This window comes from Lagenorhynchus albirostris, chromosome X (genome assembly GCF_949774975.1).
Source record: "Lagenorhynchus albirostris chromosome X, mLagAlb1.1, whole genome shotgun sequence".
Taxonomy (NCBI): Eukaryota; Metazoa; Chordata; class Mammalia; order Artiodactyla; family Delphinidae; genus Lagenorhynchus; species Lagenorhynchus albirostris.
In genome coordinates, this window is record NC_083116.1 from 82,592,246 (window position 1) to 82,607,707 (window position 15,462).

Here is a 15,462-nt window from a genome sequence, read left to right on the forward strand (position 1 = left end):
CACTTCGGTGTACAGCAGAAACTAACACAACATTGTAAAGCAATTATACTCTAATTAAAAAAGGAAATCAAAGACCTAAGTAAATGTAGAGATACATCTTGATCATGGATTTGAATACTAATAGTGTTAGGATATTCAGTCCTTCATAGTTTAATCTACAGATTGAGCAAAATCCATCAATATTTTTGTAGATATCAACAAGTCTGTTATAAAATTTGTATAGAAAGACAAAGTAACTAAAATAGTCAAACAAGTGTGTAAAAAGAAAAGAAAAAAATAATAACATTTAAGGAGTCACACTGATTTCTAGACTTATTCTGAAGCTCTATAATCAAAAGACTGAGTTTTTACAAAAAAATGGGAAATATGTGAGGTGATGGATGTGCTAATTGACATGAATGTAGTTAATCACTCCATAATGTATGTGACTATTAGAACATTACATTGGACACCTTTAAAAAATCACATTGCACATGTACCATGCTTTAGTCAATCATATTTTAGTAAGGTTGGGAAAATGAGTTGGTTGCTAGTGAAAAGTTAGAAAACTTGTTCAATGAAACAGTATAGAAATGGCCAAAATAGATGCACACAAATGTAATCAATTGATTTTTGAAAAAAGGGACAAAAGCAATTCAATGAAGAATGGAGAGTCTTTTTAACAAATGGTGCTGAAAAACTAGACAACCATATGCAAAAAAAGAAAAAAAAAGAACCTCAGCACATGTCTTATACCTTAAACAAAAGTTAACTCAAAATGGGTCATAGATCTAAATGTAAAATGTAAAACTCTAAAACTTACAGAAGAAAACACTGGAGAAAATCTGCCTTGGTTTGACAAAGAGTTTTAGATATAAAACCAAAAACACAATCCATAAAAGAAAAAAATTAATTGGACTTCATTATAATTAAAAACTTTTGCTCTTTGAAGAACACTTAAAAGAGATGGAAAGGATTAGCCACAAACAGGGAGAAAAATATTTACAAATCACATAGATAAAAACTCTCAAAACTACAATGAGAACACAAAAACCTAGTATTTAAAAAGGCAAATATTCAGACAAGACACTTTACGAAAGAAAATATAACAATGACAAATAAACTTATGAAAAGATATTCACCATTATTAATCATTAGGGAAATACAAAAATTAAGACCACAATGCAGCTGGTCACTGCACACCTATGAATGTGGTTAAAATAAGAAATTCTGACAATACCAAATGCTGATGAGGATGCAGACCGAATGAAACTCTTGTACTTTGCTGGTAGGGATGCAAAATGATAAAGCTACGTTGGAAAACTTCATAAGCTGTTTTTTATGCAGTTAAATATACACTTACCACACAATACAACAACCCCAATCCTATCTATTTAGCCAAGTAAAAAAAACCAAAAAACTAATATCCACAAAAAAAAACCCTGCACTCAGATGTTTATAACACCTTTATTCCTAAATGCCAACAACTGGAAATAACTCAAATGCCCATCAAAATGTAAATGAATAAACAAACTGTGATATATCCATATGATGGAATACTACTCAGAAATAAAAGGAATGAACTACTGATTCACATATATCATGAATCAAACTTAAGTATATTTTGCTAAGTGAAAGAAGCCAGACCCCAAATGCTACATAATGTATGATTCTGTTTACAAAGACCTTGTGGAAAAGGTAAAGAATATAGGGACGAGTGGTTGCCAGTGATTGGACGTGAGAGAAGGTGTTGATTACAAAGAGACAATATGAAGAAAATTTTAAAGTTGGTGGAACTGTTCTTTGTGGTACTATGATAATGGACATATTTCATGCATTTGTCAAACTCTTAAAACTGTACACCAAAAAGAAAAAACTTTACTGTATGCAAACTGAAATAAAACAACTAGAATATCAGGAGAACGAAAGATACAGACAGAGACAAATGAATGCAACTATATTACAAATGAATGCCATAAGCACACTGAAAGGGATGGGGAAGAAAAGTGACTCTGTAATTATTGACTTTGGAAAACTATCTTATCTGATAGTGAGGCTAGAGACAAAGAGAACTGTACACTAACACCAACACTGTATTTAAATTGGTAAGTTGGTAAACTTGTTTCTTACATGGGCATAGATTAGAAATTCTGAAACTACTTTACATGTGGAACAGGTTGAACAAATACTATATTGCAGATAATGGGACCCAGGTTTCTGACTTCTGGATAAGGAAGTAAGAACACAAGAATCAACCTGAACATGTTCCCAATTGTCACAGTGGAAAAAAATTGAACAGTAATATAAATATGGTACTTAGTTACTACCCAGATAATTCAATAAATATCTGAGTCCATACTGTTAATAAATGTTTGAATAAGTAAATAAATGGGAGAGAAAAATACACCTCTCTCAAGAACTATGAAGGATTCAATATTTTGCCCTACTTAATACTGTGACAGATGTTGTTATGCTCATCAGTACAGGTTTTTCTCCTCTTTTTCTGGAGTTTTTAGCTAATTTGCATTTCCTAAATCCCTTCCAGTAAGATTTGGACTTTGAGTTCTGGCCATATGGAATTTTGGTAAAAATTATAGGTACAATTTAAAGGCCTACCCCATAAATGGCTAGAACTATGCCATCCAGTATGATTGTCTTTAGCCACATATGGCTATTGAGCACATGGAAAATGGATAGTCTGAATTGAGATGTGCTGTAAGTGCAACATACACGCTAGATTCTGAAGACTTTGTATGAAAATAAATTTAACTATCTCATTAATAATCTTTATATTGATTGTATGGTGAAGTTATCATTTTAGGAGCATGTTGGGTAAAGTGCATTACTAAAATTACTTTTTACATATTTCCTTTCGCTTTTTAATGTGATAATTGACAAATTTTAAAATACATATGTGTCTGAAGTCAGGAAGCCTGATTCCTCCAGCTCCATTTTTCTTTCTCAAGATTGCTTTGGCTATTCGGGCTCTTTTGTGTTTCCATACAAATTGTGAAATTTTCCCTTCTAGTTCTGTGAAAATATGCCAGTGGTATTTTGATAGGGATTGCATTGAATCTGTAGATTGCTTTGGGTAGTAGAGTCATTTTCACGATGTTGATTCTTCCAATCCAAGAACGTAGTATATCTCTCCATTTATTTCTATCATCTTTAATTTATTTCATCAGTGACATAATTTTCTGCTTACAGGTCTTTTGTCTCCTTAGGTAGGTTTATTCCTAGATATTTTATTCTTTTTGTTGCAATGGTAAATGGGAGTGTTTCCTTAATTTCTCTTTCAGATTTTTCATCATTAGTGTATAGGAATGCAAGAGATTTCTGTGCCTTAATTTTGTATCCTGCTACTTTACCAAATTCATCGATTAGCTCTAGTAGTTTTCTGGTAGCATCTTTAGGATTCTCTGTGTATAGTATCATGTCATCTACAAACAGTGACAACATTACTTCTTCTTTCCAATGGGGATTCCTTTTATTTCTTTTTCATCTCTGATTGCTGTCGCTAAAACTTCCAAAACTATGTTGAATAAGAATGGTGAGAGTGGGCAATCTTTTCTTGTTACTGATCTTAATGGAAATGATTTCAGCTTTTCACCATTGAGGACGATGTTTGCTGTGGGCTTGTCATATATGGCCTTTATTATGTTGAGGTAAGTTCCCACTGTGCCTACTCTCTGGAGAGCTTTTATCATAAATGGGTGTTGAATTTTGTCAAAAGCTTTCTCTGCATCTATTGAGATGATCATATGGTTATAATAAAAAGCTACAGTAATCAAGACAGCATGGTACTGGCACCAAAACAGAAATATAGATCAATGGAAAAGGATAGAAAGCCCAGAGATAAACCCACGCACATATGGTCAACTTATCTTTGATAAAGGATGCAAAAATATACAGTGGAGAAAAGACAGCCCCTTCAATAAATGGTGCTGGGAAAACTGGACAGGTACATGTAAAAGTATGAGATTAGAACACTCCCTAACACCATACACAAAAATAAGTTCAAAATGGTTTAAAGACCTAAATGTATGGCCAGACACTGTCAAACTCTTAGAGGAACACATAGGCCAAACACTCTATGTCATAAATCACTGCAAGAACTTTTTGACCCACCTCCTAGAGAAATGGAAATAAAAACAAAAATTATAAAATGGGACCTAATGAAATTTAAAAGCTTTTTCACAGTAAAGGACACCAGAAACAAGATGAAAAGGCAACCCTCAGAATGGGAGAAAATATTTGCAAATGAAGCAACTGACAAAGGATTAATCTCCAAAACATACAAGCAACTCATACAGCTCAGTATCAAAAAAACAAACAACCCAATCCAAAAACGGGCAGAAGACCTAAATAGACATTTCTCCAAAGAAGATATACAGCTTGCCAACCAGCACGTGAAACAATGCTCAACATCATTAATCATTAGAGAAATGCAAATCAAAACTACAATGGGATATCATCGCACACCAGTCAGAATGGCCATCATCAAAAAATCTATGAACAGTAAATGCTGGAGAGGGTGTGGAGAAAAGGGAACCCTCTTGCACTATTGGCGGGATTGTAAATTGATACAGCCACTATGGAGAACAGAATGGACTTTCCTTAAAAAACTAAGAATAGAAATACCATACGACCCAGCAATCCCACTACTGGGCATATACCCTGAGAAAACCATAATTCAAAAAGAGTCATGTACCACAATATTCATTGCAGCCCTATTTACCATAGCCAGGACATGGAAGCAACCTAAGTGTCCGTCAACAGATGAATGGATAAAGAAGGTGTGGCACATATATACAATGGAATATTACTCAGCCATAAAAAGGAATTAAATTGAGTTATTTGTAGTGAGGTGGATGGACCTAGAGTCTTTCATACAGAGTGAAGTAATTTAGAAAGAGAAAAACAAATACCATATGCTAACACATATATATGGAATCAAAAGAAAAAAATTGTCATGAAGAACTTAGGGGCAAGGTGGAAATGAAGACACAGACCTATTAGGGAATAGACTTGAGGACATGGAGAGGGGGAAGGCTGAGCTGTGACAAAGAGAGAGAGGGGCATGTGCATATATACACTACCAAATATAACATATATAGCTATTGGGAAGCAGCCACATTGCACAGGGAGATCATCTCGGTGCTTTGTGAACACATAGAGGGCTGGGATAGGGAGGTTGTGTGGGAGGGAGATGAAAGAGGAAAGAGTTATGGGAACATATGTATATGTGTAGCTGATTCACTTTGTTATAAAGCAGAAACTAACACACCATTGTAAAGCAATTATACTCCAATAAAGATGTTTTAAAAAATACATATATGACTCATCCTTTTTTCTGGCTTTGTTGATATGGAATTGACATATAACATTGTATAAGTTAAGGTGTACAGTGTAGTGAATTCATATATGCACATATTGCAAAATAATTACCGCAGTAGTTTGTTAACACATTCATAACCTCACATAGTTACAGCGTTTTATGTATGTGGTGAGAACTTTTCAAATCTACTTCAGCAACTCTCAGATATGCATACAATATTTTTAACTCTAGGTACCATGCTGTACATTAAATCCCCAGAACTTATTCATTTTATAACTGGAAGTTTGTACACTTTGACCACCTTCACCCATTTCCCCCACTCCTCACCTCCCATCTCTCACCCCGGCAACTGCCAATCTGTTCTCTGTTTCTATGAGTTTGTCTTTCTTAGATTCCATGTATTAGTGAAATCACACAGTATTTTTCTTTTTTTAACTTAGTATAATGTCCTCAAGGTCCATCCTTTTTGATGTAAATGCCAGGATTTCCTCTTTTCATAGCTGCACATTCATCTGTTGATGAACACTTAGACCGTTTTCATTACTAGGCTATTTTGAATAATGTTACAATAAACACAGGAATGATATATCTCTCTGACAACTTGTTTTCGTCCCTTAAATATATACCCAGAAGTGTAATAGCTGGCGTGTATGATAGTTCTAGTTTTAATTTTTTGAGGAACCTCCATTATCCATAGTGGTTATAGCAATTTACATTCCCATCAACATTATACAAATGTTCCCCTTTCTCCACATCCTTGCCAGCACTTGTTATCTCTTCTGTTTTTGATAATAAGTATTGTAACAGGTATGAGGTGACACCTCATTTTGGTTTTGATTTGCATTTCCCTGATTAGTGATGTTGAGCAATTTTTCATGTACCTATTAGCCATTTGAAGATCTTCTTTGGAAAAATGTCTGTTCAACTCCTTTGCCCACTTTTTAAATTGGATTGTGGTGTTTGTTTGTTTGTTTGTTATTGAGTTGTATGAGTTCCTTATATATTTTGGAGATTAACCCTTTATCAGATATGTGGTTTGCAAATATTTATTCCCATTCTGTAGGTTGCCTTTTCATTTTGTTGTCTGTTACTTTTATTGTGCAAATTTTTAGTTTGATGTAGTCCCACTTGATTTTTGTTTTTGCTGCTTGTGCTTTGGGTGTCATATCCAAAAACATCATTGCCAAGACTGATGTCAAGGAAGTTTCTCCCTGTGTTTTCTTCTAGAAATTTTATGGCTTCACATGTCTCATTTAAGTCATTAATCCATTTTGAGTTAATTTTTATTAATAGTGTAAGATAGGGGTTCATTTTCATTCTTTCGCATGTGAATATCCAGTTTTCCAAGCACAATTTATTGAAGAGACAATCTTTTCTCCATTGAGTATTCTTGGCTCCCTTGCACATATGACTTATCTTAATATTTCTATTAGACAGCACCACTCTAGTAAACTCTTTCTCATTCTTTGTTTGATGGCCAGCTGGATAAGATCTGGCTGAGGATCATGAAGTCAGAGAAAATGGCTAGGTTTGAAGAGATCAAGGTGCTTTGTTCTCTGAATTACCAATTCTAGGAAAGCTGCCTACTGACCAGAAATGCCTGCATTGTACTGTTTCACGTGTAAGAAATTATTTTTTATATTGCACTACTAAGGTTTGGATGGTATTTGTAGAAGAAGTAAGCATATATTAATTAGTACAAATAGTGTGAGAAAGAGTCGAGCAAAATAAAAAGGATTCGGAGCATTGAGACAAGAATTTTAAACGAAGTCCTCAATGTGGCTCTCATTGTGACTATGATGAGTAGAGAAATTAAGATAGTGAAAAAGGACATTAAATGAGAAGGAATGCAAACACAACAGCCTGAATGTAAGAGAACATTTTGTTTGTTCAAGGAGTACCAATGATTCCAGTGTGGAAGGAGCACAGTTAGATGATAGTTTGAACCTTTTGGAATTGCTGATATTCAATGTATTCTGACCTATGAACACAGAAACTTTATATACTTCAGCATCATGGTAGTGAGAGTGGTAGTGTTATCAGAAAGATAACAGAGTAGGGAAAAAAGAGTTGGACCATGTATAGTCTTGTAAGAAACCCTAAGTACTTTGACTTTTCTTATGAGTGAAATGAGGAGCCGTTATAGGTTTTGTCTGATGTATGTGATCTGGCTATTAAGAAACAAGATCACGGAGGGCTCACAAGCACCTCCCCGTGCAGAGGGCTGCTGAGGCTTGTCCTCCGTCTATGCTTGATACACCAGAAATACATCTACACGTGGAACAACTCCTACAGAACATCTACTGAACGCTGGCAGAAGACCTCAGACCTCAAAAAAGCAAGAAACCCCCACGTACCTGGGTAGGGCAAAAGAAAAAAGAATAAACAGAGACAAAAGGATAGGGACAGGACCTGCACCAGTGGGAGGGAGCTGTGAAGGAGGAAAGGTTTCCACACACTAGCAAGCACCTTCGCGGGCGGAGACTGCGGGTGGTGGAGGGGGAAAGCTTCGGAGCCGCGGAGGAGAGCACAGTAACAGTGGTGCGGGGGGCAAAGTGGAGAGATTCCCGCACAGAGGATCGGTGCTGACCAGCACTCACCAGCCCGAAAGGCTTGTCTGCTCGCCTGCGGGAGCGGGCGGAGCTGGGAGCTGATGCTCCGGCTTCGGTCAGAGCGCTGGGAGAAGACTGGGGTTGGCAGCGTGAACACAGCCTGCAAGGGGTTAGTGTGCCACGGCTGGCCGGAAGGGAGTCCGGGGAAAACTCTGGACCCACCGAAGAGGCAAGAAACTTTTTTTTCCCTCTTTGTTTCCTGGTGCGCGAGGAGAGGGGATTAAGAACGCTGCTTAAAGGAGCTCAAGAGACAGGCGCGAGCTGCGGCTAAAAGTGCGGACCCCAGAGACAGGTATGAGACGCTAAGGCTGCTGATGCTGCCACCAAGAAGCCTGTGTGCGAGCACAGGTCACTATCCACACCTCCCCGCCCGGGAGCCTGTGCAGCACGCCACTGCCAGGGTCCCGTGAACCAGGTACAACTCCCCAGGGAGAACGCACACTGCGCCTGAGGCTGGTGCAACGTCACGCCGGCCTCTGCCGCCGCAGGCTCGCCCCACATTCCGTGCCCCTCCCTACCCCAGGCCTGAGTGAGCCAGAGCCCCCGAATCAGCTGCTCCTTTAACCCCGTCCTGTCTGAGCGAAACACAGACGTCCTCCAGCGACCTACACGCAGAGGCTGGGCCAAATCCAAAGCTGAGCCCCTGGGAGCTGTGAGAACAAAGAAGAGAAAGGGAAATCTCTCCCAGCAGCCTCAAAAGCAGCGGATTAAAGCTTCACAATCAATCTGAAGTACCCTGCATCTGTGGAATGTATGAATAGACAACGAATCATCCCAAATTGAGGAGGTGGACTTTGAGAGCAAGATTTATGATTTTTTCCCCTTATCCTTTTTTTGTGAGTGTGTATGTGTATGCTTCTGTGTGAGATTTTGTCTGTATAGCTTTGCTTCCACCATTTGTCCGAGGGTGCTATCCGTCCGTTTTTTTTACTTTAAACAAAGAAAGAAAACTACAGGCCAATATCACTGATGAACATAGATGCAAAAATCCTCAACAAAATACTAGCAAACAGAATCCAACAGCACATTAAAAGGATCCTACACCATGATCAAGTGGGATTTATTCCAGAAATGCAAGGATTCTTCAATATACGCAAATCTATCAATGTGATAAACCATATTAACAAATTGAAGGAGAAAAACCATATGATCATCTCAATAGATGCAGAGAAAGCTTTTGACAAAATTCAACACTGATTTATGATAAAAACCCTGCAGAAAGTAGGCATAGAGGGAACTTTCCTCAACATAATAAAGGCCATATATGACAAGCCCACAGCAAACATCATCCTCAATGGTGAAAAACTGAAAGCATTTCCACTAAGATCAGGAACAAGACAAGGTTGCCCACTCTCACCACTCTTACTCAACATAGTTTTGGAAGTTTTAGCCACAGCAATCAGAGAAGAAAAGGAAATAAAAGGAATCCAAATCGGAAAAGAAGAAGTAAAGCTGTCACTGTTTGCAGATGACATGATCCTATACATAGAGAATCCTAAAGATGCTACCAGAAAACTACTAGAGCTAATCAATGAATTTGGTAAAGTGGCAGGATACAAAATTAATGCACAGAAATCTCTGGCATTCCTATATACTAATGATGAAAAATCTGAAAGTGAAATCAAGAAAACACTCCCATTTACCATTGCAACAAAAAGAATAAAATACTTAGGAATAAACCTACCTAAGGAGACAAAAGACCTGTATGCAGAAAATTATAAGACACTGATGAAAGAAATTAAAGATGATACAAATAGATGGAGAGATATACCATGTTCTTGGATTGGAAGAATCAACATTGTGAAAATGACTCTACTACCCAAAGCAATCTATAGATTCAATGCAATCCCTATCAAACTACCACTGGCATTTTTCACAGAACAAGAACAAAAAATTTCACAATTTGTATGGAAACACAAAAGACCCCGAATAGCCAAAGCAATCTTGAGAACGAAAAAAGGAGCTGGAGGAATCAGGCTCCCTGACTTCAGACTGTACTACAAAGCTACAGTAATCAAGGCAGTATGGTACTGGCACAAAAACAGAAATATAGATCAATGGAACAGGATAGAAAGCCCAGAGATAAACCCATGCACATATGGACACGTTATCTTTGATAAAGGTGGCAGGAATGTACAGTGGAGAAAGGACAGCCTCTTCAATAAGTGGTGCTGGGAAAACTGGACAGGTACATATAAAAGTATGAGATTAGATCACTCCCTAACACCATACACAAAAATAAGCTCAAAATGGATTAAAGACCTAAGTGTAAGGCCAGAAACTATCAAACTCTTAGAGGAAAACATAGGCAGAACACTCTATGACATAAATCACAGCAAGATCCTTTCTGACCCACCTCCTAGAGTAATGGAAATAAAAACAAAAATAAACAAATGGGACCTAATGAAACTTCAAAGCTTTTGCCCAGCAAAGGAAACCATAAACAAGACCAAAAGACAACCCTCAGAATGGGAGAAAATATTTGCAAATGAAGCAACCGACAAAGGATTAATCTCCAAAATTTACAAGCAGCTCATGCAGCTCAATAACAAAAAAGCAAACAACCCAATCCAAAAATAGGCAGAAGACCTAAATAGATATTTCTCCAAAGAAGATATACAGACTGCCAACAAACACATGAAAGAATGCTCAACATCATTAATCATTAGAGAAATGCAAATCAAAACTACAATGAGATATCATCTCACACCAGTCAGAATGGCCATCATCAAAAAATCTAGAAACAATAAATGCTAGAGAGGGTGTGGAGAAAAGGGAACACTCTTGCACTGCTGGTGGGAATGTGAATTGGTTCAGCCACTATGGAGAACAGTAAGGAGGTTCCTTAAAAAACTACAAATAGAACTACCATATGACCCAGCAATCCCACTACTGGGCATATACCCTGAGAAAACCATAATTTAAAAAGAGTCATGTACCAAAATGTTCATTGCAGCTCTATTTACAGTAGCCCGGAGATGGAAACAACCTAAGTGCCCATCATCGGATGCATGGATAAAGAAGATGTGGCACATATATACAATGGAATATTACTCAGCCATATAAAGAAACGAAATTGAGCTATTTGTAATGAGATGGATAGACCTAGAGTCTGTCATACAGAGTGAATTAAGTCAGAAAGAAAAAGACAAATACCGTATGCTAACACATATATATGGAATTTAAGAAAAAAAATGTCATGAAGAACCTAGTGGTAAGGCAGGAATAAAGACGGAGACCTACTAGAGAACAGACTTGAGGTTATGGGGAGGGGCAAGGGTGAGCTGTGACAGGGTGATAGAGGGTCATGGACATATACACACTAGCAAACGTAGTAAGGTAGATAGCTAGTGGGAAGCAGCCGCATGGCACAGGGGTATTGGCTCGGAGCTTTGTGACAGCCTGGAGGGGTGGGATAGGGAGGGTGGGAGGGAGGGAGACGCAAGAGGGAAGACATATGGGAACATATGTATATGTATAACTGATTCACTTTGTTATAAAGCAGAAACTAACACACCATTGTAAAGCAATTATACCCCAATAAAGATGTTAAAATAAATAAATAAAAATTCTCCCTAAAAAAAAAATAAATAAATAAATAAAAACAAAATATTGAGTAATAAAAGCAAGATGCAGAAAAATAACATACACATGTTTAAACTTATGTTCAGAATAAAGCTGAAACAAGTTAGATTACAAGACTTATCAGAGTTCTATTTCAGGCTTGCTTAAAAGGTTTTTTTAAGAAAAAAAACAAACATTTTCTTGAATATATGTGAGTGGACATATACATACACTTTAAAAAGGAATTGCTAAATAAGGTTGTTTAAGTACATGATTGGTTAGTTTTACAAAGTGTAGAGATGTCATATTCTTATCAGTTGCACAGTATATATATATACCTGGGTCATAAGGACTCAGAGCCACCTTCCAGAAATATCAGGTGTGGTCCATTGAAAGAGAATGATTCTCTTTCCCTCACAGTATAGAGTAATTAATTATCCTTCATAATGAAATTTTTAAAAATAATTATGGAAAACAAAATGAATAATATCCATTTGTAAATAATATATGTATGAATATAAATATAAAGAGGGTTAGGATATGCAAAATTTGAATGATGATTGTTAGCGTTAGAGAGGAGGAAGGGAATAGGATCAGGGTTATAGAATAAAGGATTACATTTTATTGATAATATTTTATTTTAAAATGCTTCAATAAAAACAAGTAAAAATTTTAATGGAGAGTATTTAGTACTTGTAATATTGCTGTATACACTGTATTTCAAAATACCATAAAAATGATGCTACAAAGAATTATTAAGACCTGAGTTTGCAAAATGACCACAGATTTCTAAGAGATTTTAGAAAAAAGGTTAGGGAAATAATGAGTGTTCATATTTTGCTTGAAGCCCTACGGAATGAGATTTACAGTGGATTTAGGGTGGATTATTTTCTTCAAGTGAATTTTCTGAATTTTACAGTGTCCACATTGTGCATGCAATTCTTTTGCAATCTGTGAAAAAGAAAAAAGAAGAAAAGGAATAAAAAATCTTCAAGAAGTAAAGTCTGAAAATGACCAGACAGTAAAAATTACTTGGATTGTGTCAAGATGGCAGACGAAGCACAAGCGCATTTCTCCTGTCCTACCTCAAATCCCTTTAAATGGCAGGAAAGGCAGGTTTCCGTATATAGAGAATAACATCCGAAGGGCACAGGGGGAAAAGAAAAGGGGAATTCTTGGAAGATGGAAAGCAGATGGGGCAGGGACACTGAGGTGGGGGTGGGGTAGGGATGGGGAAAACGGGGGCCCTGAACTTGAGAGTGGGGGCAAAGCAGTCGGGGTGGGGAGTTGTGGGCAAGGAAAGGCGGCTCCAGATTTTGGAAAGGGGGTGGGGGCGGGAGATAGAAACTCCTCCCAGACCCAGGGCAGAGGTGGGCTTGAGAGTGGCGGGGGCGGGGAGGGTGGCAGTGTTTGGCAGGAAGGGGAGGCCTCTCTCCTGGCAGGAAGCTGCGCGACGGTGGTAAGAGGGAGGAGACTGCGGCTGCGGCAGCGGCTTCTGGGATCCCGATGTGGCAGAGGGGCCGTCACCGCCAACAAGGAGGTGGAGGGCCCGCGAGCCCGGTGTTGGAGACACTGCTGCCATCCTTTTCTCCTGGCCTGCTGTCCTCCTAGACACGCTCGTCGCCTAAGGATCCTCCCCTCCCAGCTCTTGCAAACTCCGAACTCGTCGCCTGCTGATTCTCTTTCACCACGGGTTCACAGCGGAGGCAGCAGTGAGGTGTCCGATTTGGACACGTGAGGCCTGCGATCCCCGGAATTGGGGAGGTGGGCGCTGGACTAGAGAATCGGAGGATGAGGGTTGGTGGATGCCAGGAGGGAAGATTGGGGTGTGTGCTGGGACAGGAGATGAGGGAGACTGACAAGGGTGATTTGGGGACGGGAGGGTGGGGGTAGGGGGAGCCAAAGAGCACCTGGATGGTATACAAAGGTGGCCCCAGAAAGAGAAATAGATTTGTTCTGGGCACCCAACAGCAAAATGGAGATGACCAGGAAGAGATACGAAGGAGAGGTGAACAACAAGCAGAAGCCATGGGGATGGGAGGCAAAACAGATGAAGAGCAGACGACAATGAGCAGGGGAAAAGGAGACTATGTAAGTGCAAATGGAGAGACAGGGTGGGAGCTAATAAACGGTGAATATCTGTGTCTGGTGTGGGGACCGCAGTATGCTAACAGGATAAGGCATTAGCCAAAGGAGCCTGCTCCCTCATGCTGGGGCCTCAACCACCAAAACCATCACCACTCCAACCCTCCAGCACAGCCAAATAAGTTTGGAGGGAGGACAATGTTGGCAAGCATCGAATAGCATTTTGATAGCCAGCATCCCTGCTGCACACATGAATAACTTGGGCTGTAATACATATACCTGGTGCCCAGGGAATTTGCAATGCAGAGAAAAAAACCTCACACTATAGTACACTAAATGTTTCTCCCTAGCCTCTTCCTCCCCCTGCAGGTATGAAGACCCCTCACAAAAAGGCAGCTGCAGGGCAGCAAACCAGGGAAATTGTCGATGGCCACAAAGGGTCTGAAAGTATGAGGAAGAAAAAGACTTCTCAAAAGAAGCAGAGAGGCAGACCTTCCTCCCAGCCCCGCAGGAAAATCGTGGGCTGCAGAATTTCACACGGATGGAAGGAAGGCAATGAGAGCATCACCCAGTGGAAAGGAACCGTTCTGGATCAGGTGCCTATAAATCCTTCTCTTTATCTGGTGAAATATGATGGAATTGACTGTGTCTATGGACTGGAACTTCACAGAGATGAAAGAGTTTTGTCTCTTAAAATTCTTTCTGACAGGGTGGCATCATCTCAAGTCAGTGATGCAAACCTTGCAAATACCATAATTGGTAAAGCTGTGGAACATATGTTTGAGGGTGAGCATGGTTCTAAGGATGAATGGAGAGGAATGGTCTTGGCCCAAGCACCTATCATGAAAGCCTGGTTTTATATTACCTATGAGAAAGATCCTGTCTTGTACATGTACCAGCTTCTAGATGATTATAAAGAAGGAGACCTCCGTATCATGCCAGAGTCCGGTGAGTCTCCTCCAGCAGAGAGGGAGCCAGGAGGAGTTGTAGATGGCCTGATAGGTAAACATGTGGAATATACCAAAGAAGATGGCTCCAAACGGATCAGCATGGTCATTCACCAAGTGGAAGCCAAACCCTCTGTGTATTTCATCAAGTTTGATGATGATTTCCATATCTATGTCTATGATTTGGTGAAAAAGTCCTAACTGTTAGGGTAAACTTTGCCACATTTGTGAAAACAAATGTGTACTTTGTAGACATGCAAAATAATGTTACTTTTCAGTGTATTGAAAACTTTAGGGTCCCTGTTAATCTGACATCTTTGCCAGCATAACTGTTGTTTTCTCCTGAAAAATACAAATTTATGTGGCCATGACACGCTGTGTGTAAGGAATTTGTCATGTTGAAACATTTGGGTGTGTTTGGTGGATGGGGCATGAAAGGAAGGAACAGCTGTAAATTCAGACTGTGAATAAAGATCAGCTAGTATCATAATCAGTCATCTAAAAATGGAATAGGACTTAGCTGGTCTGGTCTAGGGAGGGAGGAGGAGAAGGAACTAGAGATGAGCTGTGGGGGAAGGGAGAAGGGGAGGTGGCTGCTTAGCAGGAGGTGGGGAGGGGTCAAAAATGGAGAGGCTCCCTAGCGGGGCGGGATGACCTAAGAGGGGGAGGCACACAACTGGGAGGGGGTGAAGAATAACAGAGGGAGAGTGAGATCTTGAGGCTTAGAGGAAAACAGACAGAATAAAATTGAGTAGAGAGGGACACAAGGACGTTTAGAAGAGATCCAGAGCAAGGGAGAGAAAGATGAAGTTGGCAGAGATCTGGGGAGAGGCTAAAAGGATACTCAAATGGAGTTCTATGCATGAGTGAGGGGCCAGAAGGGTAGGGACATCGAGGAAAGAGGAATTCTAAGATGAAAGACTGACAGAGGGAGTGA

General features: G+C 39.3%; 1 protein-coding gene across 1 annotated transcript; it reads left to right on the top strand.

Moving 5' to 3' along the window:
• The first annotated feature begins 13,064 nt into the window (after positions 1 to 13,064).
• Positions 13,065 to 14,843, top strand: LOC132513364 (spindlin-2-like). The gene is made up of 3 exons (XM_060137619.1): positions 13,065 to 13,257; positions 13,465 to 13,584; positions 13,929 to 14,843. The coding sequence occupies exons 2-3, from the start codon at positions 13,522 to 13,524 to the stop codon at positions 14,724 to 14,726; spliced, it is 861 nt and encodes a 286-aa protein (XP_059993602.1). The 5' UTR covers positions 13,065 to 13,257; positions 13,465 to 13,521; the 3' UTR covers positions 14,727 to 14,843.
• The last annotated feature ends 619 nt before the right edge of the window (positions 14,844 to 15,462 follow it).

Excerpts from the sequence above, each read along its gene's own strand:
- LOC132513364 (XM_060137619.1), top strand. The coding sequence starts at position 13,522 with ATGGGGATGGGAGGCAAAACAGATGAAGAGCAGACGACAATGAGCAGG. Across the intron at positions 13,585-13,928 it reads GCAGGGGAAAAGGAGACTAT|CCTCTTCCTCCCCCTGCAGG; the intron begins GTAAGTGCAAAT and ends GTTTCTCCCTAG.